Source organism: Periplaneta americana, chromosome 6, assembly GCF_040183065.1.
Source record: "Periplaneta americana isolate PAMFEO1 chromosome 6, P.americana_PAMFEO1_priV1, whole genome shotgun sequence".
Taxonomy (NCBI): Eukaryota; Metazoa; Arthropoda; class Insecta; order Blattodea; family Blattidae; genus Periplaneta; species Periplaneta americana.
The window spans coordinates 90,334,828-90,360,183 of NC_091122.1; the positions used below are offsets into that span (position 1 = coordinate 90,334,828).

Here is a 25,356-nt window from a genome sequence, read left to right on the forward strand (position 1 = left end):
ATAAAAATGTTGTAAGACAATATTTAACGGAGTCAATAATAATAATAATAATAATAATAATAATAATAATAATAAATCAATAGGCAAGATGTTCTGTACACTAGGCCTGAGTTCTATTATATGACTAATTGACTGATTCATGAATGTGACGTTTATTTCATTCTACAACTGTGATAATAAGCTATTGCACGGTAGGCCTACTTATATTTATAACTAAAACATTAGGTACGTGTTTCTATTTTACAGGTGTAGGCCTATATTATGTGATACGGAAGCGAATAAATATTGTTCATTTCTCGTCCACATCAAAGCAAACGTGTTTACAATGTAAGTCTAATGTAACGTCTAAAACAGGCAGTGTTTTGTTAATAATAGTCAATAGTAATAATTTTCTTTTCATCTGAACTATTACTACAATATGCATTTGTATTTCTGTTTGCTCTGTATGCTGTCAAATAACTATACAACATCTTTAGTTAAGGTATCAAATTGTTACAGTTTTCTTTCGTTTTATTCAAACTAACAGTAATTAAGCATGATTATGTATTTATCGTGGTCGCTTTAAATGTTAATAAGATTTGTTTTTTCATTTATTCATTCAGATTGATTTATAAGAGACACCAAACATATATATTAAACATTCAGCATTGTATAGTGCAGCCGTCTGCTAGCCGGTGCTTCTCCCAAAGCATGGCGGCGGACGCAAGCTTCAATTTGTCCCTACTCTAAACTTCTGCGCAGCCTCGGCTGTAGGGGCTCGGTAGCGATATAACCTGGTAAGGTTTATCTTGTCTCAGTAGCAATAAAACCAAGTCCCTTCAAATGAGGGTGGAGATTATAGGAGGGTTGCAAATTTTCAGGATTCCTTTCAAAACCTTGTTATTGTGCAGGCTACCGGAACTCAATTTCTTGAAAGACAAGCTCAGTGACGGAACTACACAGTACGAAGAGAGATATTTTGTAATTTTATTTTGCGCTACAGAATGTATCAATTGGTCCCTTCCGTCACTGGATTGATGGACGGCATCCCTCCACTACCCCATTGCCATAACAATAGAGACGAAGTAAGACATATCTCCTTTCTGTCTCTTTTCACAGTGAGACAAGATAAATCACACAGACTCTAGTAGTTACGCATTTCGTCCCAGCTTCGACTCTGAGGAATATGATTACCTTACCTAAGGTTCGCGATGAAGGAGTAGTTAAACTGTATTTTTATGCATTAATTTGTAGATTTGAACATTTATACGTGCCTGTCTTCTACTGCACATTGCTATTTATTATAGATAAATGTACCGCCTTTACGTGCCAAGAAGGCGCATGAGAGTCAAGAAAGTTATAGTAATGGCACCTTTTGATGTGACGTATTTTAAGCACTTCTTCCACATACCATTTACGAGACGCATATTTCGGTACACAAAGAAAAGTTGAAACTAACGCACACTTCAATGAAACAGTGCAATTATAAAGAATAATACAAAAGTATTTGACGATAAAAAGAGTGAAATGAAAAGAAAATAAAGAGAAGTCCGGAGACTCGAACCAAGGACCTCCCTTATAGCAGTCTAGATTGCTTTCAGTCCAGATATTAGGAAAATTGCAACCAATGTATAGTCAAGAAATCTGCCCACAGTACCGTTTATTTATTTATTTATTTATTTATTTGTCTATCTGTCTGTCGATCGATATTCGTCTATCCTAAACGTATCTAGCCATCTATCCTAATCTTATCTATCCATCTACCCTAATCTAATCTCTATCTATCTGTCTGCCTCCCTGCCTGCCTGCCTGCCTGCCTGCCTGTCTGTCTGTCTGTCTGTCTGTCTATCTATCTATCTATCTGTCTGTCTGTCTGTCTGTCTGTCCACCCACCCACCCACCCTTATCTAATCTATCTACCTATTTATTTATTACGCTTGCAATATTTTGTTGACCAAAATCTAAGTTTTGGGAGTCTAGTCTGCAAATATTTCGTTCAAATGGAGCGTCTTGCGTGTAGGAACTATCTTTTGGATCTACATAGAAATGAGTTTTTTTAATAGAAAAAGCTTCTGATCTTACTCTATTTCAGTAATGACTAGAGTTCCAAATTAGTTCGTATTATGTATCTTTAACTTCAAAATTTTTGTGTGAACAACGTTCCCATTTCCAAACATTGTCGTCCTCAGTGACTCAAAGTAGCGATATCTGCAATTGGAAACTACTTATTACAACCAGCTAATGATGACATTCAACAATGTAGAGAAGACATCAAGAAACTGAATACAATTGTACATCTGCAGGGGATACCTTCTCACCACGGTATTGCCGGTAATGAAGCAGCAGACTTTCTGGCAAAGAAAGGAACAACTATCCCCCTTTCTTATCTTAACATGCTTCCAATAGAGCATCGACAAAATAATATAAGAAGTCGAGTGAGACAATGTTTCTTTAAGAGTTTGGAGGAACAAATTAAGGATAAACACTGGAAGGACGAACTAAACTCCCCTCTCTCCGAATGGCCCAGAAGAGAAGCTGTTGCGACGTTCCGCACCGCAGTAGGCCATGACTGTCTGGCTAATCACATCTACCGCATGGGTGTATTATCCAGCCCCCATTGCATGCTCTGTGGATGTTCAGACAACATGGACTCAAGCCACATTAAGAGTTGTTCAGCGCTTTCATCTGACACCTTTGTGGATAGATACTGGGAGGTCAGAGAAAGAATGCAGCAGTGCTAACATTTCGTAGTTTCACTTTGCACATTGTTCGCTTTATTTTGTTTTCTATCTTTCATTTTGGTTTTAAGCGCCATTATACGGCCAATGACTCCAGACAAATGCCACTGCAGTGAATAAAAAAATGTTCCATGGAGCATACAATAGAGCGTCTCGTTTAGGCACAGTGAAAACATAAACAAAGTGCAGGTATACCTTATTTTATTTCAAGGAGTGCAGTTGGTGGCTCCTTTGAACACCGACTTACAGATTTATGACTTCCTAAACAAACAACTCTGACAATTCCATCCTGTCCCCTCGTCCCAACATTGCACAGTTGCCACAATCCTGGTGACCTTCGAAATTATGCAGTGAAACTGACGGGATTCTTGGAATTCGGAAAAGATGCGGCAACTCTGCCTCCACGTGGATTTGGCGGGCACCTGTCAATTCTTCTGAACGAGGGTTGTGGTTGGTTACTAAGAAGAGAAGACAAGATTTCCGTCACAGTAAGGAAGACATTTATTTATGACAACCAATTAGTAGGGGGCAGTAGAAGGTCTGTCGGCAAAGTCCTTTCTATGAAACTGCACTCCATGAAAAAAAAAAAAAAGTATAACCTGTGGGGGCGGGGGGGAGGACGAGCCGTACGATAAACACGAGGGATGCACAAGGTTTTAGTTACAACATTTATGACGGAGCATTAATTTAAATTCTATTAAAAAAAACACACACACACACACAAAACAATAGAACACAAGTTGCATAACGTTATCATATATACATTTTAACAAACAAGCAATCAAATTGTAACGTTGAAATAATTCAATATAACAATTAAAATTTTGTTACTTATATGATGTTGCTTTCAAGCAGCATTTTTACGGTCATGAATTTCATTTTCTGTATGACTAACATAATATCACCGTCTTCTGTGGCCGAATTAACAAAATTACAATATACTAATCTGAAGTGACAACACTATTTCCTAAACATAATTATCCCTTCTCAAAGTTCAATTTATTCAGATACGGTTCAGACCAGTATACTGTAATTTTGTTAATTCGGCCACAGAAGACGATGATATTATGTTAGTCATACAGAAAATGAAATTCATGACTGTAAAAAATTGTGCTTGAAAGCAACATCATGTAAGTAGCAAAATTTGATTTGTTATATTGAATTATTTCAACGTTACAATTGCTTGTTTGTTAAAATGTATATATGAAAACGTTATGCAATTTGTGTCTTTTTGGAAAATATAATTTCAGTTAATGCTCCGTCATAAATGTTGTAACTAAAACCTTGTGCATCCCTCGCGTTTATCGTACGGCTCGTCCTGCCCCCACACGTTACCTGCACTTTAAGTTTTCACTGTGCCTAAACGAGACGCTCTACTGTAAGTTTTTTTATTTATTTCTGTAACGGCTAAAACTAAATTATTTGTGAGAAATCGGCTAATAGATAGTTCTAAAAATTTTGTCTGAATTCAACTACGGCATAATTATTTGGGGTCATAATAATTTCTCTGACAAACGTTTTTGGAGATAAACAATCTACATCATTTAATTTATCACACGATCTTGAGCGAGTCGCCATTAATTCTCTAGTAAAATTCGGTACCATACGTGGCATATAATTTCTCGTTATACACTTGACACAGTGATTAATAAAAATACTATTTTACTTAACCTTACGCCAAATGGTTTGTGTGCAACCACCATCTCCCCCGAAAAACAAGGAAAGAAAACATCCGTTGCGCGACAGCCCAAGGAGGGCGAAGGGCTAGCAGCTGACTGATGGCCTCACGTCCACATGTCTCGGCAGAGAAGAACGATAATTCAACCAGTACGAGATAGTATGTGATTAACACGAAAATCCTCCCAGTTGTTAGACTATAGCTGACTTACAAAGCCGAATTCGCTGTTCATTATAGCTTCCCGTTACGATGCTGGGTCCTAACCTATACACTGTCCGAAATTTCTTTTCGCGAAGACTCCAACCAGCGCGCATGCCGTAACGCTAGTTCGATGCATGGATGATTTTATCCATGGTCCGATGTATGACGCCTTAAAATCGCGCAACTGCAGCATGGGACGCAAATTCAGAAGTTTATTGTTGTTGTTGTTGTTATTATTATTATTATATTATTATTATTATTATTATTATTATTATTATTATTATTATTATTATTATTATTATTGCATAGTTATACCAAAATGATGATTTAAGTTCTTTCGTTACGAATCGTGTCGCTTCATTTGTCACTTTATTCTGATTAGTACAAAATTACGAATAAGGTCGTTGACTCTGCTAAGAGACACTTCATACATTTTATAAATACGATTCCTTTCCTAATGAAATAAGATATATTGGAAAATGTCGCAAATGATTGATTACACAACTTCCTTAATGACGCTTCGGTAAGTACTGTATTGAGAACTTACATGAATATCAGGTCTTGGGGACGGAACTCCTACAGGAATAGGAGCACGTATCCGAGCTTGGATGCGAATACATGCAAAGAAATCATGTATTCTACATCACGGATAGAAAGTTATTTGTACAACTGCAAACCTCATAGCGAAATAATAGGCTATGTTGTTAATATGGCGATAAATAACGTTTGCCATCGATTTGACAGTGAAATGCTCTTCGAGCTCGTTAAGTAGAATTTTCTGAAAAAGACAAATAGTTCTCGATCGACAGCTTTCGCGAAACTTCTGCTGTTCTCTTTGTTCTAAAAGTCTGCAATGTTGTACGAGATAGTGTTTCGCAGTGTTTCATAATTTGAGAAGTTTCCCGGATGAAAACTTCGGAAGTAGAAAAATTAAATCCATTGTAATGGTCGCACAGTAGAATTCTTCGCGGTCTTCATTGCGACACGACAGGTTATTATCTAACCGCGTTCTTAGTGAAAGCAGTGATAATATAGCGTGAAATCCAATCTACTGGATCTATTGCAAGATCGCAGAAGAAACTTGATTCTTCCCTGCAGATGGATCGACGTCATTAATGCAAGTAGATGAAATGGAAGCGTACGTTTTTGTGCTTTCTGTTCTAGACTTTTATTTCAATTATTTACAACTCATAGGATGATTTAAATGAACCGAAAAGAAGTGAAAGACAATAGTCACAATCTTCTTAAATTCTCATCGCATGAACATGGAGAAAAGTAATAAAAGTGTATAGAAATCATTTTCTTCGTAAAGTGCTGTTACTGGCTGGTAAGGGCGTTCGGCCTATTCTCGTTGTTTTAGTCGATTTGGAAGCGTATTCCCTTGACACACACAAATGTATAATTATGTAAAACTATGCAATAATATTATTCACTATGTTAATTTTGTTCATGAAAAGCTAATAAATAAACTATAATAATAGTGGTATTAATGGTGGTATGAAGTGGTTGTTTATTTAGCGAAACTTTCAACTGCAGAGGTTATTCTGCATCGAAATCCTAAGTGGCTGAGAAATGGCCGATGAATTTGTCCAGAGTCCTTTATGAGGATCATGGTTCTCTTACGTGGTGTAAATCTACGATACGGGCTTCCCAGCTTTAGCCTACTTCTCTCCCAGAGGAAGCATGCTAAGAATTGTATCATTCTTTAATAATATATGTACATTGCCCTCGTCCGGGTTTCAACCCACAAACTTTGAATGAATGGCCAGCATGGTAATCGCAACTTCACTGAGGATGACTGTTGATTGTTGATGAGGTTACTTTGATTATAAGATCTTTTTGGTGTGGTGATAAATGTCATGCGGAAATGGTCAAATCGTGTTTAAGAAACCTCAGAACGTGCATTTCCGTTACAATTTTAAAGTAGATTGTTGTTATGGTAGCATGTCATGTGCGGTAGTAAAATGGATAAAATAAAATTGTTTTTAATTAATTCTTTTGGAGACATGGATACTAGTTACTTTGTCTCAAACAAGAATAAGTAAAAATCTGACTTCAGAAGGCAGACGCGAACTACTACGAGGGGTGATCCATATGTTCCACCCCTGATCTGTTCTTAAGGAATCAAAAACTGCTTATCTTATATTTCATCATAACGCCTCTGTAAATTATTGATGATAATTTTTTCCATCAGTTCTTCGTCTGTGGTGTACTTTTCAACTTGTATTCTATAGCTCAGTTTTTTCATTTTGAAATTTTAAGCTGAGTTCGTAGAAAAGACTAGAATATTTTATAAAGGCGTCTTAAAATTATTTTCAGTGGATTTCTTATAAATATAATGAAACCTCCTTTAGAAACTAGGCGTGTATGCGGATACCAGCATTCAAATTGTTTGCTCTGTACATCCCACAAAAATTCCATATTAGGTCTAATATTAATGTTTGTTTGGAAAAGTAAAAGTTTGGCTCCATAAAATTAGGAGCACTACTGTCAATTCATAAACTTTAAATTTTATAAAAACCTGAATAGAAGTCAAACATTAGTTTACATTGTAAATAAATAATTAGGATAAAACAAAACAACCAGAAAACGAGAGAAATATCTTGTATGAAATCATCTTAAAAAGAAACATGTTTAAAACTTGTTTTAATCAACGAATGCGAACCATGTCTCCAATCTCTAAAAGCGGCAACATACGACCCAATCTGCAGCGTCCGATTTACAGAGACCCCTACTTAGCAATGTGGCTCATGCATTAAGTACAGGACTCGCATTCGGGATGTTCGCGGTTCAAATCTCCAGACCGACCGACCTGACTGTGGTTTTCCACAGTTATTTAGGCATATGCCGGGTTGGAAATTTCATTGCTAAAGGCCATTTCCCTTCCCCTTTCCTGTGAAAAAAAATTAGATTTTATATCATATCATTCAGCTTCATCATCTCATTCCATAGGCATGTTCAGGTCATGACGCATGTCTTCGTCCGCTTGCAGGAGGGGTATCCTCTCCAAAACTGTCTCTGCGAGGATTCATTCCTTAAGAGCACTTTCGAGGGCACTTCAACACCTTAGAAGGATTGTCGGAATGGATCCTGTGCTGCTTGATTACCTTGGCGATATGAACTTAAGGCAGGGGGATGTAGGGGACCCATTGGGTGAGTGGGTGAGGGGTCTCATGCAGCCGGTGGGCTGGTACACCTCATTTTCATTCATCCCATAATTCAGGGTGCACAATAGGCCGCTGTCGAGCCGACGTGCTGAAGGGTCGTCCCTAACCCGCCTCTAGCCATTCACTATACTATTATTACTACTGCTGCTGCTGCTGCTACTACAGAGACCCTGCTGATTGGATGATCTATATGCTTGCTGGGACGACAATTCTCGTGATTGCGGGCCGCGGTATTTAGACCAGGCGTACACCAAATGCAGCATTTTGTCTCACAACGAAACATTTAGTTGCAACAGTATTGCGCAGCTCTTCACAATGAGCTGCAACAAAAGGCGACTGATATCTCGCAACAGATATTTATGCTTGAGACATTTCAAGTTGTACATGCGCGAGGATAGAGAAAGCATTGCTATCTGTTCTCTACAGCCTTTGATAGTGCATTGTAGATTGTGGAGCTGTGCCATATTTGTTTTAGTGTTTATAAAGTCATTTGACCCTGAATATTTTGAGCCACTGCTATGTAAAGCAGAGAACAGGATTTATTGATTATCGTGGTCTACATAAATTAAATGCTACGTTTCGCCACACAAAGATTAAATAATTAGTGCTTTATTTTTTATTATACTGGAGTTTTAACATTAACTTTGATCGAAGTATGATAATTTCAGCATCTAAATGTTCTGAATCTGGCAACGTTGTCAAAGTAAAGACTCGAAAGTCCCGCAGTTTTATTTATCTGTAGCAATTTTTTTAATTGTCTTGAAGAGCGAAGGATCAAACTCTGGTAACGGTCAGATGCCTAAGACAGAAATTTGTATGATTTCAAAGACCAAAATTTGACGAACATAGGAATTCGCTTTGAGATTAAGTCCAGTTTTATTTCAAAACGAAGTGTTATTCGAGTTTGGTGAAGCAGACCATATTGTAACAGTTTCAACAGTAACAATGTAATCTTTATCGTCAATTACATAACTGGCGACATTCTGAGTTAACATTTAACGTGTGCTTTACTTAACAAAGAGGGAATATTGGAGTTTATCTCATGACAGTGAATAATAATAAGCATAAACCGATGTGTTTGTAAAGTTGTCTCACTCAGTATTTCACTTTTCGTTTTCAAAGTATTGTATAGTCAGCCACACCTTGAACTTTAGTTACATTTCTGAAACTTCTTGTGCATTGATATTGCATGAGTTGGGGTGTACTAAGAAGGTCACTTAGAAATCAATTGAATTTTAAGCAGGTCAGTTGTATTGGGAGTATGTCTGGCATAAATTTAATATGGAAATGGACACTGTGGGAATATGCATCTGTATACCATTTTAGTGTGATGTAATTCAGCTCTGTATGGTAACTGTTCATAGACTTATTGTCACCAATGTTAACTAAATGGCTAACCTTTTGACGCTAATACATTAAACAAACGCAAACTTTTTTACTAAACCATTATCTTATAGAAAAGTGCCCATTTTTTGCTTATCTATATGTACTTACATGCGAATCTACAGTGGTAAGTCTGTGCAAAATTGCGAAAACACAAGATAGGTCATACACATCGATTGCCTCATTCTGCATTACAGCAAATATAGAACATTATGTAATGGAACACTGATTATGATTCAGAATGTTTTTTTTTTTTTCGTATTTCCTGAAGTTTTTTTCGAAATCCACTCTTGCAAGAGTTCTAAATGAGCAATTTTGAAGTTTTCTGCCAAAAGTACGAGTAGTTGAATATTTGAGCAGGATTGTATGACCTGTTTTTCTACTATGTTTTTGAAATAGGCCTATGTACACTTTTTTTTTTGGTCAGCCAACTTTACAATACATAGTTATGGTGAACCTTTACAGTCCTGCTTTTTTAATATCACCCTTTTATGGTAATATATCCATTTGCCAAGTATTTCCTGATTAATTTCTATTCTTCTGTTTTAACTGAATTGCTGTCTATCGTCTTCTATTCTCTCTCATATCTGGACTGTTTCCCTTCCATTTCTCACTTTCCTATTAAATATTTATATTCCTTTCTTCAATTATTTGGATTATTTTTTATTTTCTATTCTCAAATCTATGTACTTCTAATCATTCTTTTCCAGCTATTTTCTTCTAAATTATTTGTCTATATTTTCATTTTCTCTATTTTACAACACTTATGATATGATATGATATGATATGATGATATGATATGATATGATATGATATGATATGATATGATATGATATGATATGATATGATATGATATGATATGATATTTGTCAGCCAGCTTTACAATTCATAGTTATGGTGGACCATCACATTGCCGGTAATATCTACACCTTTTATAACCCCGAAGACTAGAAATTGTTAAAGAAAGTGTTTCGAAATTGCCTCGTATATAATTATATATCGTAAATTATTTCTTCACTTCTTCGTCAGCAGAAAGTTCTTGGACACACTGAATGACTGTGGCATCCAGAACTTAAAAAAAAATGTACATCCTCTTTCACTGTTTGAAAATAGTTGCAATAGTACACAAATGCCCGATGATATAATAAATAATTGGTTCTGATGTAAGAGAATGCTTATAATCTAAGAGTTGTCTTAGTGACAGGACTTCAATGAAAATTTGACTGTGTTACTAGCACATTCACATGTAGAAAGTTACCTCGTTTACTCTAGTACTGTCTACAAAGCATGAGGTAGACAGGACATGATTATTTTCAAATAAAATATATTAATATAGGCTAGGTAACTATTTTGTTCATGTAATAACTGAAATAAAAATAAGCCTTCTATTTTCTGGATTTTATGTCAATGATGAGGTTGTACACTTCTTCATGCAACAGCAACAATTAGATTGTGATGAAATATTGCTGAAGTTATGTTAGGGAAACGCGAAATACTCTGACAGAACATACCCTGTCACTTTGTCTACAAATTTCACCTGAACTAAATGCTTGCTTACATCTAACGTATAGGCCTACTGTATTATCATCAGTGAGTGTAAAAAGTATTCACACGATGATTTTCTTACTACAAATTAAGACCTAAATGAAGTACTATTAACTTTTGGTATGAAATAAACTGTTCACATATAATAAGAATGCATCACGTAGCAAATACACACAATTTTCATAATTTTGCGTGTAAGTTCTGTCACAGTTCAATAAATTGAATGCCTAACAAAATTACAGCGTAAAAAAGTAATCACACACTCAACTCTGTTGACGAATAAAAGCATTCATGCGGAATGCAGTATGCACGTGGCACTAAGGAAACGCTAGTAATGCATATTCCAAGTCAGTTTGATTCTAAAATCACAAGTAGTGTACAGCTATCACGCCAAATGGGACGAAGAGGGAAAGAAACTTCTAAGGAAGAAAGGGCTACGATCATTCTTCTGCATAATCAATGTAAAACACTGGGTGAAATGTCAACGATTGTGAATAGAAGTAAGTCAATCATAAAGAGAATCATAGACAGATACGAGGAAAGAAAATCAAACGAAAATTTAAGGAGAAGTGGCTGGCTGAGGAATCATACGGAAAATTTAAAAAGAATCCACATATTAGTGCACCAAAAATTGCGGCAGAGCTTCAATGTGATCTCAGTATAAGTGTATGTGACAGTACAATCCGAAATTACCTAAGGAGCAGCGAATGTCATGGTAGAATCTCCTGTAGGAAATACTAGATCAGTAAAGTTAATAAGAATAAAAGATTAGACTTCGCTAAAACAAATCTTAACTGGCCCCAAGAATTTTGGAACAGGATGCTTTTCACTGATGAAAGTAAGTTCAACATATTTCAGTCTGATGGGAAAGTTTTGTGTGGAGAAAAAAAAAAATGCTGAACTGGAAAAAAAAAAATCTTCATCCCACAGTGAAACATGGTGGAGGTGGAGTACTTGTATGGAGGTGAATGAGTTCAGCAGGAGTGGGGTTGTTGGCTTTTATAGAGGGCAATATGGATCACCAACGTTACATTGATATTCTGAAGGGTCATGTAGTGCCTAGTGCCAAAGAATTGGGCATCAGAGACAATTTCATATTCATGAAATACAACGACCCCAAAAATACGGCCCACAATACTCGACTGTGGATTCTCTATAACATCCCTTTGTACCTTCAGACACCTCCCCAGTCATCAGACATCAATCCAATCGAGCACCTTTGGCATTATTTAGAAAGAAGACTTAGAACTAGGCATATTACCAACAAAGAGTCTCTAAAGGTTGCAATTATAGAAGAGTGGAACAACATTCCAGCAAGTATTACGTCAAATTTAGTTAATTCTATGTCCAGAAGGTTAGAAGCTATTGTAAAAAGCAAGGGCTACCTTACAAGGTATTGAAACTGAAAAGGAACTCACTAAAGTGTGACCAGTGTGCGAATACTCTTTGTTCGTATTTTTGTTTGGTGTCATTGTGTTTTAATCAAATAGAATGGTTTATTTTGAGAATTGTGCAATTAATTTTGTGTTTATATGTAAACAAATAACAGAGAATGTATGTACTTGTACGTAACTTGTGTTCATGTCTAAAAATTGATAGAATAGGATTTGAAGCATATTTATTATTGCTATATATTTTTATTACCAACCGTGCAAAGAAGAAACTATGAATTTCATTGTATAAAAACACTTTTTATTAATATTAATTTTTATCATCAGGTTGTTGACACAATGAAAAGGTTAAATTATAAATATTGATGCAGCAGTTACGTTTTTTTGTAACACCGTGCATATTGACATAATATAATATGCCATTTGCACCTCTGCATACATTTTTGGCGATTATTGTGAAAGCTGTATAAGAGATGCAAAATATAATTATAAAACAACTAAAAACTGAAATACTTGCTTTTAATGGGAAAAGTTCGTTTCTATTAAAAATAATTTCGGACTAATATGTATATTTGAAACTAAGTTTCCTATTGTAAATACTTAGTTTGCAATATTAATTCATATCATGCGAATTGGAATTTTAAAGATAAAATATAAAATTGTTCCTAACACAACTTTCCTTTCTCTCCAAAGCCAGGATTCTGTCCTACCCTTATAGAATGTCCACCGCATTTAATGTGTACTGCATATCTCATAATATACGTTATCTTTTAACTTTGTATACTTTACATACTATTTATTTGTTGTTTACATCATTCATATAGACGTTCTGAATAGTTTTTGTTTTATTTTGTGTTAATTAGTTTTCCAGATTAAAAAAAACTATTGATTGGTGCTTCTTGCAGTTGACTTATTAAGTTTTATAATACTTTTGCATAATAAATTACCTTTTTTTAAAAGTTAGGGTTATGTTCAGTACATTTTCTAAAATCATTATTATGTTACATAATACTATTACAAAATGTTAAAAAAAAAAAAAAAAAAAAAAAAAAAATTGTAAGAAGTCCATGAGTTGATTTTTTTAATATTTCAGTTGATGAGTATTTGTGTGAGAAATTAACACTATGCATCAAATTATGTCCTTAACTTTTTTTTACGTTTCTGATTTAGTATATGATTATGTGGAGCGTTTTTTTAAAATGATTATAAATTACACATCTGCCTTTAAATTTTTTACTATACAACTTCTCTTCATGGTAGTAAACTATATGAAGTCTATTAGTGAAGTGTTGAATAGCAACCTGTCATAAATAATACGGTAATATATAAGTTAAAATATATTTTATTTGTTACGTCTTCAGTGTACTCGTAATAATCATTTGCATACTCCAACTTCGAAAGATGACCTTGAAACATGCACAGTCAAAGCTAGGTCTATGGTAGAAAATAGGTACCTTCATTCTAATCACAAGGTCTACAACTCTACACATTCTAGTGAGCACAGTTTGTACGTACAGGTTTCCTGTACATTCATGTATAATAGTATGGTTCAGTTAAAGTAGAATAAATTACAGAGACCTGAATTTCCTTTGAGGATCTTATGTAATGGCATTTATATAATTTCCCTTTTAACAAATGTTTCAATTTTGTATTCATGCTAAAACATGTTTGAAACACTATTAAATTAAATTTCAATACAAGATAGTATATATTTGCTGTAGGACCATTCCATGACAAAGTGAGCCTGATCCCAAAATTTTCAAAACATCTTATATAACATCGAATTTTGAAGGTTATGCAAGAGAAAACACTGAAGTTATCTGTGAAAGAAGAAATATGGATATCAGTTTACCATTTATCAAGAAATTACTGCTGAAAGAGAGTAGTGGAAATTTGCAGGCCTGAACTGGATTTTGTACTGTAAGTTAGTATTATTGTATAAAGCTCCCCATTCCATTTGTTAGCCATTTTATTGTGCTGAATGACAGACGATAGTCCACTGTTGCAGCCACAATAATATTTTATTCTTAACAGTAGGCATATTTCCTAAAATTAGTGCATATTGTAGTGCATGTTTCAATGTCCTGCCTGTGATAAAATAACTCAAAAAGTTTGTTTCTAGGGAAATAAAAGCTGGAGGTGAAAGTTGAAGCTATGTATAAGGAAACTTGTCCTCATTAACATTATGAATCCAGAGTTTCAGATTGCTACACAAAGAAGTTTTCGAGATTTATCGCAATTATTGTGTGTCCCACCCGTGACAGATTTTTATGGAGACATTTCTTTCCACACATGGGTGAAACGACATCAGCTGACAGGATGCAGAACTTGCTCAAAGAAGATAAAAGGAAGTATGAAAGTTATAAAGAAAGGGAAGAGAGAAGGATAAAAGACAGCAGGAAAAAATGAGAAGAAACAATATGAAAATCAAGTAGTGCATTAAAAGGTAACAGATGTAAAGGAGTTGAAAAGAAAATGAAATACCGGAAAAAGTTGAAGGATAATATTGAAAACAAAAACAAGGCTATTATTGTTCCAAATTAGGATCACATAGGACTCCCCAGGCTCTTGTAAAGTAGAATTTCTCACATGAGGAAAAAAATTACTGTTGTAAAGAAGTTTATATTGGAATGTTACCTAATACTGACAAAAGAGTATATTCGCTCATTATATGATATAGTTACTAAAGTTCAGGAGATTTATGGTCAAGATCATATCAATCAACAAGCCTCTGGTATCGAAGATGTGAACATTCTAAAACTAGCAAGAGGATAGCCTGCTACAGAATTGTCACATGTTTGTTACTGTCAAAGAAGCATACATTGTGTTGAAAACAGAACACCCATCAACCAAAACAAATTTATCAAAATTTTATTAACTTCGACCAAAGGATATCACTTATGTCAAGTGAAATGCCGCACATTGTGTAAGTTTTGCACAAATTTTAGCTTCTTCGTATCATCAACAAGAAAATCCCGCACTTTGCTTCTAACTGTATAGAACTTTTAGAGATCATTTGCTGTGATTTAGAGAATGAACAGTGCATGACCTGGCTGCCATCAAAGCATTATTTCAAGGACTATGATTCTGGCAACTTCATTACTGATTTTACATATCTATCAGAACTAGTGAAATACAAGATATTTCAGCCCTATCCTGCCTCTGATAGAGACAGTGAATGTGAAATGACGATTGCAGAAAACTGCAAGAACATAGTACAGGAACAACAGCATCAGCAACTCATGAAATTAACCCAGAATCATTTGTGCTAGTGGATTTTATTATAAGACTAGAAAAACTGTGTATCAAATCATAAGTATGCAGCCATCTGCCAAAATAATGTAGATGAAGATGGTGATGGCATGCGAACAGTTAGTGAATCAGGGAAAATTTTCAGAACTGATGAATCTGATGTGTCACATATAGACATGAACAAATTATGTGTGTTCTTCCGCAACCAATCATGAAATAGCTGTGTGAGAAATTGCATTTTCTATGATTTCAGTGAACCTCTGGTTATGTATGAAAGAGGATAAATTGAATAATTCATACAGGGGCGAATGCTAGTCACGAAAGTTAGGTTTGCTCTTTTATTCATAGGGGAAGATGGGAGGATACAATAATTCATAATTAATAAAAATAATCAGACCCACATAAATAATTTATTTTATAATTATGAAATCATTATGAGTCATGGATCATATTCGCTTATCAGATGTAGAAGTTCGACATAATATAACAAACATGGCCAACAAAACAGTTTATTTAGTTTTTTTCGACCCTGCCAACCAATGCATATTGTTGTATTGATCTGCACTGAATGAGCGCACATATTCTCTATAGTGTGTGTCTTCTCTTGAATAGTCCTTCGGGAAAATGGATTTAATAATAAGGTTTCAATAACACACAATTCCGAACTTATTGCAATACTTCAAATTAATGTTTAAGAATTAATAATACATGTAGCAGCTAACACATGCATTCCACTCATACAATTACATTGCACTTGCAAATCACAGCACATTCCCGCTGTCAATACTGCTCTGTGTAACGTTAAATAGTTGTTGGTGTAGGTCTCGGGCCAGAGCTTCAAACAACACATAACAGAAGCATGTGTGCCTAGGACGGACTGAGGAAGGCACTTGCGCACACATATTCTCGCTATTTCTACGTCTTTCCTGTAGCTCCGAGAAACGAGCAAGCGTTGCGATACTTGTGGTGTGCAACCTGGAGATAGTATTATGCCTATACAGTATTCCAAACATCAAAATAAATTTTAATGTACGTAATTCCATTTTGAGAAATACACATTCTACGAAAATATTGGGCTTGCATAGCAAGCATAGCATGCCCTGAGAAATCGCCCCTGAATTCATACCATATCCCATCTGTGACATTTGGCTGTCCCACCCGTGACAATTAATAATTTATATTTTGCATGTAAATGTAATTATTCTTATTTTATGCAGATCATGAACAACTCTTCAATCAGTCTGAAAGTGTTTTGAACTTCTTTTACCAAGCACTTCACAGAACTTTAATAAAACTTCATATAGTGTCATGCTTGATATTTTTGGTCCCACCTGTGACAAGATTTCAAAACTGAATAGTATTAAAACTGAGGCAAAAATTTCTTTAAAATTCACAAATGATGAAAGATTTTAATGTGGAGAGTGCATATCATATAGTGGTTTTTCACTTTTGTTCCTATTGAATTAAATATTTGTCATATGAACAGAAAAAATATCCCACCCATGACAATGGAATGGCCCTGTAGTCCTCGGTTAAATGTGCCTCTTCCATTACAGTACAACTTGTGTCATGATCATCATATTGACATTCGTGGTATATGATGACATAGTGAAATTTCTTTCTCTCATAATATGTTAATGAACAATGATGATTTTCTGACTAAGTTGTGTGGGAAACAGAATATCCTGGGAAAGCTATAAAATTCTGGAATGAACTTGCTTTCAGTGGTGTTATTCTAAATCTTTAACAACTGGTCCTCTGTGCTAATAACTGCAAATTTTATCATTTTATTAGCAAAAATATTAAACAAGGTAATAATGAGTCAAAAATAAAGGGAAGTTACAATGCAACATGCTGTTGCAGAATTATATGTAGAGTAATCTAAAAACTCACAAATGCTGACTCTTGTCACAAAGAAGGGAAATGCAGAATATTCATTACACCAACTAACTTTGAACATCTGACCACACCGACAAATTGTTTGAGGCATCCCAAGATGCATCTGCACATGCACTTATATTATCTACTGTTTCATCAAGTTAATTTAACATTAAATAGTTAGTACATCACCACAACTTCATAGCAACGCCATATTATACTTTTGGTTCAGGGAAAATACTCTTTTACAAAAACACTTGTAAAAAAGTGATTTCGTAAAAGAGTTTTATTTTTGCTGGACCAAAGTGGCAGTGATGTACTGAACATTCACCAGTTAAACTCTCTGCTTTCTGAAGTAACAACTGTAATATATAATCTATTTTACTTTTCTTAAATGAACCAGTATCACTTCTACTAAAAAAATCTTGATTGAAAACTTTAACGCTTCTTTGCACTGAACTGATTGCTCTCTGCAAATTAAATTCAAACATAAGCACATCTTTAAATTATACCGGCCCAACGGCCATATAATGCATTCTGTATTGTCAAGATTCAGCTTTGAAAGGGGAAAGGATAGATGACTGGCAGAGTAATTGCAGATGGTTCAAGTTTGCAGGTATATCATATTACTGTCTTGAATGCCTGCACACTTGGAAAGGAAACAGCAGTGCAATAATAAATATGATCACTTCGAACTGTGTTGTTGTTTATTTTTACATTATGTTTTCTGCAATATTAAAAAGCTCGAGAATTTCGCGCTAATTATTATTAATGTTTATCCTTTCTGTAAAAAGTTAAGTTTTTAAACTTGAAACATTTAACAACTGTTTCTATGAGCTGCAACAAATTTAACAAGCAGTTTGGGGAAGTAAGTGCGAACTAGCTGAATAACACTACTGCTTGCTTTGATTTTGATATTAATTCATGTTTACTGTAGTAATACACTAGTCTTTTGTCTAAAGCTTCGTACACTGAATCATGTTTATTGATGTTGAATAATGTCTGCAATTGAAAATGCTGTTGAATAAAACAGTAGATGACTATGTGTTTTCACATAACCTCTAGTGCAAACAAATACCGGCATGTAACCTAACCTGTTTCTTCTGCTAATATGTATGGAAGAAAATTGCTAAATCATAATCTTTACTGATTTGCCCAGTATCACTGAAAATATTTAGTTACATACTGGTACTTCATCTGTTAGGTAAGGAAATGTTTGCATCTGTCAGATTTATGCAGGAACACATTTGGTTCTTTTGATATTGTTATTTTTTTTATTATGGCAGATTTTTTTTATTTATATTCAGAATATTATTTTCCAAGCTATTGTTGCACATTATCGTTCATTTGGCAAGTGGTATGTTATTCAATAATCACTTTTAATAACTAATACCAGTATATCTGCTTTGACTTTGTATTTATTTAATGTTTAGATTCTTCCCACCCTCTTCTGGAATACTCTCATTTCTGTCTTTTGACTTAATTTTTTGCAAATATTAAATGTTAATATATTTTCTCATAATAATAATAATAATAATAATAATAATAATAATAATAATAATAATAACCATAACCACAACCACAACCACAACCACCATCACCATCACCATCACCATCTTCACAGCATAGGTCCAATAACTTGTTGAAGTTCAGTAGTAATTAGGTCTGATTGGGTCTCTTCGTCCGTTTTGGTTCATATTTCCATATTAGTTTTGGACATCTGTCTGATATTTTCCATTCTCTAGAAATGCTCACGTTTTTTATTACCTATGCTTTCTATTTATGAGTTGAGGGATTTTACTCTTAATTCCAGTCATATCAACATTTTTAATGTGGTCTAGCGTTTGTATCTTTTATTAAAGGTTTTAAAAATTTCATGTATACAGACTGTATATACAGTCGTTTCGTAATTTTTTATAATGTCTTCTTTTCTGTATGAGTGTATGATAAATAATTTCGTGGGCAGTTGAAGTATGAAGTGTGGGAATATACCAGTTTTATAAAGAAACAAAAGTAATAAATATAATGAAAACCAAAAATTTAGTTGTTGGTATATTGACTAAAACTCGAAGGTATATATGCTTTTGATGATATGGTAATTTTTTGTAGTAGCTGCATATCTTTACAAAAGTAGCTGGCTTTGGGTTCTATTATTTTCTTTTAATTTTATTTTTCAGGCATACGAGCGACGTTTTCCAACATGCCCACAAATACCTGTGTTTGTTGGCTGTGAAGTTTTATCTGACAGCACAAGTTCTGATGGTGCTCATAAAGTAACAGAACGTCGGTGTAAGCTCAATGTGGAAGCACCATATTTATTAAAGAAGGTAATACATAATACAGTCAGTTTTATTGAAAAGTTCAAAGAAAAGCAACTCTTGTCAAGAATTTCAATAATAAAGTTACGAGCAAAGTCAGGCTTGTTTGTTTTTTGAGAACCACTAAAACTACTCTTTACAGTAAAAATGGCAGTCAGATGGCGCAATTGTCATAATATTTTGATAAAGGTTGTTTTTGTTGGGAACCTTGAGTTGTCATTGTGTCAGTTTTATCTTGTATTACGAGGTTTTTGACATTTTGTATGTGACTTATGTTAGGAATGTATATACATATATCATACAATATATGTCACGTAGTCATAGGAAGACTTACTTTTATACTGTTACTTAATAATTGTATGTTTGTTTTAGAGCCCACTTAATAATAATAGTAGCCTACATTAATGTTAAATTTTCTGTCACAAAATATCCTTTCAGTAAATGAACATTGCATGTACAAAGTCATTAGACTTGTTTTATTAACTTACAAGTTCATATCAATTGTTACATTAATGCACGAAATTCTCCAACTGTAGTGACTATAAGCCATGTATAAGGACAATATAGTTACCACAGTACAATCTTGTGCACGCAATAAATTTAATATTAAATTTATTACATTTTTAAATTACCATTTCACAATGTAAGTATATAATCCAGATCACCTTTTTCTGAGTTCAGTAAACATCGGTGAAATTAATGAACCGATTGTTGTAATAGAATTGAACTGAAATTCTTCAAATTCAGTTTCAAACTGAAATAACATTATATAAATCTCTTCGGAATTTGGAAAGCATAAGGTAAATCTAGCTAGGCCTATATAGTGTACTACTTTATAAATCCATATAACATTTCTGAAGGCATTAATTTCAATGACAAAACACAAGTCCGAATTCCATGCATGATAAATACACACTGTTTATACCATCTTAGATTTTAGTTAATCAAGCTAAAATTTTAACAGATAGAGCCCATTAGCATAATAATTATGTATTATGGAGCAAGAATTGAAGTAATTGTATTGCTCATTTTCAGTAATGTAATTCTGTTATTGTAATAATATTAATAAAACAGTGTGGTACCATTTTGTCAGTTATACATAATTTGTTTGTTTCAGATTATTGGCGTTGATTTTGTATATTTCATTCAGAAAAATATGTTAGACTGCAGAAACCGAACTCTTCATATTGAAGCTTACAACGAGAGTTTCTCTAGTCGTGTTGTGGTTATAGAAAGATGCAAATATTTTGTAAGTTGAATTATTGTTGAATAAGATGTCATAAGCATTGTGAAAGCTGTTAATTAGTTAATTAATTTGGTACTGTTGAAACAGTGGTCGAATTGGAAATAAATTACAGCTGGTATGCACAGACTTGTCTTGCGATACTATTTTGGCGATTTTTTAAATAGGGCATTCCTCCCACATGTGAACTAAATAACGTACAATTTAAGACCACGCACTACTGCAGCGTCTAAGAGAAGGTACAGAGTGTGACGACACTATTGGTTAACGTAATTGATTGTGTGATCAGTAGAGTCGTGCATTTGGTTACCTAAAGCCTTCAAGCAACCCAAATGGAGTATAGCTTGGCGTCATCCAACACTACTCAGTTCAGATCTGCTGTTCAGTGAACATACAAAAACAAAACAAAGCTGGGTACTTGGAAATGAGTGCTACAATAAAAGAATTTGATAGTTAGCACGTCATTAAGAAAGAAGAAAATGTATTTTATCAGAAAGAAGGAACATTTTTTTTTTCATTTGAAACACTTAAAATGTTTATAGTCATTCATTGTAATGGGTAGAGACTCGTAAAGCACGTACTCAAAAAGTGTTTTATTTTAAGTTTGTGCTGAAATTTATATATTTTTATTTATTAATTCCAAATTTTAATTACTTAGATCTAAAGTATCTAGATGTGTTTTATTATTGTAAAAATCAGGGGTAGACAAATTTCGAGCGCCAAGTAGCCATGGTGACTAAAAATTGTATGTGGTGTCTGGATTATTTATTAAGTTCAAAATTTTTTAAGACTTTGATTTCTTTTATATCACTACGACTAATACATAATTTAACAAAAGCTGTTATAGGAAGAAATTCGAATGTGCTTTTTAAATTAATATCATTACATTTGTTATGGATCTCAAGATATTGTCCTACGTTGCCTTAGAGCATCTCTGAGAGCGTGTGTTTGCATTGCATAGATATTTAATATTGTTTAATATATTTCAGTAAATGTATTTTCATTTTAACTCGAATGGTTTCCTCATTGCACGTGTGAACGAAATGTGATGATTCCTAAAATTGAAGGGGCTAACTTCTGATTTTTTTTTTTTTTTTTTAATTTTTATTTAGTTTCGTCTATCACTAGTAGAAATTATTTTTATTGCATAGGCTATAAGCTGCCTTTAAATATATATTTCATTATTGTTATTAAATCCAAGTAGTAATGGAATATGGTGCTGCATGTTGGGATCCTTACAGATTAGAACAAATTAAGACACTGGAAAAGATTCTAAAAACGGACTCTCAAGTGTTGTCGTAATAATTCACCATTAAAATGGGACACACTCACAGACAGGAGAACGTGAATTGGATTATGTGCAATGTTCAAACATACGGAGGTGAGCCTGCCTGGAGAGAAATAAAAAATAGTTTGCAGACGCCAAATTACTCTTCAAGGAACGACCACTCATAAATTGAGGGAAAGAAGACAGAGGACGGACACAGGAAAGTTTTCTTTTCTCAATCGTACTATCATGGCCTGGAATGCTTTACCTGCAGACTTACTAAAGGCTTTACCAATAACCAAAAATGTATTTAAAAATAGGCTTAAGGACTTTACTAATAGACGGTAGTATATTATATACACTATTTAAAGGGGGTAATTGATATTTGTTATTGAAGTGTTGTATTAGTGAAGAAGTATGTTGTGTCAGTGAAGTGTGAATTGTGTTGTGTAAGTGAAATGTGTTTCTGTCAGTGAAGCTTTATAGTTTATAGTGGCAGTGCAAAGAATTTGAACAGTGAAATGTTTTTGAAGTGTTAGTGGAATCAGGATTGAATCAATGAAATGTGTCGTAGTTCCAGTGCAGTGAGTGAGTTGTCAGCGAAATGAGTGTAGTGCTGAAAGGTACTTGTGCAGATATGAACATATCATACTCGTGGGTTTTAATTCGAACTTAGGGTTAAGATATTTAATTTTAAGTGATAGTGCTTCATTTAATTTAGGATTCTCCCTGTTATTGTTATTATTATTATTATTATTATTATTAATTTATTATTAATTGTATTTTTATTAATTGTGTTTATTATTGAGAAATGCATATAGAGTGTTAGTTGGGAGGCCGGAGGGAAAAAGACCTTTGGGGAGGCCGAGACGTAGATGGGAAGATAATATTAAAATGGATTTGAGGGAGGTAGGATATGATGGTAGAGACTGGATTAATCTTGCTCAGGATAGGGACCAATGGCGGGCTTATGTGAGGGCGGCAATGAACCTCCGGGTTCCTTAAAAGCCAGTAAGTAAGTAAGTATTATTGTCATTATTGAGTGTAATTAGTTACCACTGCCACTAGGTATATACCCATTTGCAGTATGAATAAAAACATACATACATACAAGTGGTATTCCTGTTGTTCACCAACGTGCATACAGAGGCACACGAATAAATCTGTAGTGCTCGGGGAAAGTGACACAAGTCAGTTTTCACAAACCTTTTTTGATAATTTATTGACAATTTACGGAACATCTGTTCGCTTGGAAAAAAATACATAGGTATTCCTCCCATTACAATAATTCATACAGAAAAAAATCAAATCGGCATAAACCAGTGTAAGTTGTCAATAAATTATCAAAAGAGGTTTGTGAAAACTGACTTATGTCACTTTTCCCAAGCACTGCAGAAATAGCTGTAGGCACTCAGTACTGGTGCATGCAGGAAGACTGCTTGGTTCACTGAAGCGTGAATTGTTGACTTAACTTGCTCTCCATATGAAGCTAGTTTGATCGATGTACACCTAACTTATATTCAAAGTAACCAAATGCAGGACTCTAGTGATCAATTTCACTAAATAACAGTCTATTTTACATTTTGCTGCCGGTATATTTTTTGACATCTTATTTTACTTGTGGTATGCCATACCAGCCCAATAAATTCGACCAGTGTGTTGAAGTGATAGGCTATGTAAACAGGTACATCTGAACATTGTGCTTATGACTCACGACATTTGAGCCAGTCTCTTGGCCTAAGCTGGAAATTTACTTACTTGCTATTTATTTTTTTTTTATTGGGTTATTTTACGACGCTGTATCAACATCTAGGTTATTTAGTGTCTGAATGATATGAAGGTGATAATGCCGGTGAAATGAGTCCGGGGTCCAGCACCGAAAGTTACCCAGCATTTGCTCGTATTGGGTTGAGGGAAAACCCCGGAAAAAACCTCAACCAGATAACTTGCCCCGACCGGGATTCGAACCCGGGCCACCTGGTTTCGCAGCCAGACGCGCTGACCGTTACTCCACAGGTGTGGACACTTGCTATTTATGGCATTCTGTTGGTCAAATTGAGTAGGCCTACCATCATTCAGTGCTATGGTCACAAGTCGAATCCTGATACAATGGAGCGTCAATAATCGTCATTTTTTGCCAGATTACCGGTATATACCAATACATTTTTTTTGGATGACAAAATTCGCAGTGTCGAGTATACAGTTACATGCGCGAGTTATGTTATGAGTGTTATGACTTAAAGAGTCATCAGTGGACTTCGGGGATTCACAGTCTTCACAATTCATTATTCAATTATCAGTGAAGTTAATTGATTTTTTACAGCTAGAATACTTAGAATGTTTTTTACGGAAAATGGTTTCGTAAGAAGTTGTTAATGAGTGTGAAAAAGAAAAAAAATGTAGAAAAAGGAAAAAAATCTAGAAGCGTTACTTAAGTTAAATGAAACCTTATTAATGATTTTGAGGCAGGTGAATTAATTGTAGATATATCTAACCTATACCCCTGATCACATATAATAACAGATTGGCCATCCCCATATTAGAAATGGTAACATGTGGAAGAGAACAACCACCATGATCGCCACTGTCAATTGGAAATGACCGCTAAATGAAAGTACAGTTGCTCCATGCAATTCAAACGAGAGTTACAACATGATCTCTTCTGCAGTCGCTAGATGGCAGCATAGTGAAATTGATAAAAGTTGTTGCTTCAAAGCCCATAAAACTGATCAATCTGATTAATATGTGATCTGGGCCTGTACATACAATTTTCTGTGTACAATGATTAGAACAATCATAGATGAAAAAATAAATATAAAAACTTATTAAGCAATGCCTGAAACAATTAAAGCAATAAAAGCTTGTGATTACATTATGGTGAAAATGGAATATCATTTTACTATCGGAACAAGAGATTCTGTTTTTATTAAATTCTGTAGCATTTATTAAGATTCTTTGTTAAATTCCTATAAGAAATGTATTGAATTTAATTAGTTTTATTAAATTTAATCAATACAATGTGTTATGGAATGGCTTTTTTTTAATACATAGTTTTGTGTAAAGTAATAATCCGAAAGAAAGATACACAAGTTTTTAGGCTTTCATTGTGACTGTGATCAGAATTAGGTTTTTCAGTATTTCAGAACATTGTGGAATATCCAAAAACCTAATTATGAACAAAAGAAAGATGTTTATACGTGACTAGATTTTTCATTTTCGGAACTGAGTGACAACTAGAACATAAATTTAAAATTTTCGATTATCATCATTTTAATAATAATTGTCGCAGTTTTGTAGAATGAATTGACTGAGCAAC

The 25,356-nt window shown here is 34.2% G+C and overlaps 1 protein-coding gene across 2 annotated transcripts in view; it reads left to right on the forward strand.

Moving 5' to 3' along the window:
* Positions 1-25,356, forward strand: part of retm (real-time) — a 194,832-nt gene that overhangs the window by 96,624 nt on the left and 72,852 nt on the right. Inside the window, exons 2-3 of one of the 2 annotated variants that reach the window (XM_069828396.1) lie at positions 19,390-19,539; positions 20,648-20,779. In XM_069828396.1, the coding sequence (XP_069684497.1) occupies positions 19,390-19,539; positions 20,648-20,779 (282 nt within the window). The remainder of the gene's footprint in view (positions 1-19,389; positions 19,540-20,647; positions 20,780-25,356) is intronic. The other variant, XM_069828397.1, reaches the window with a different exon arrangement.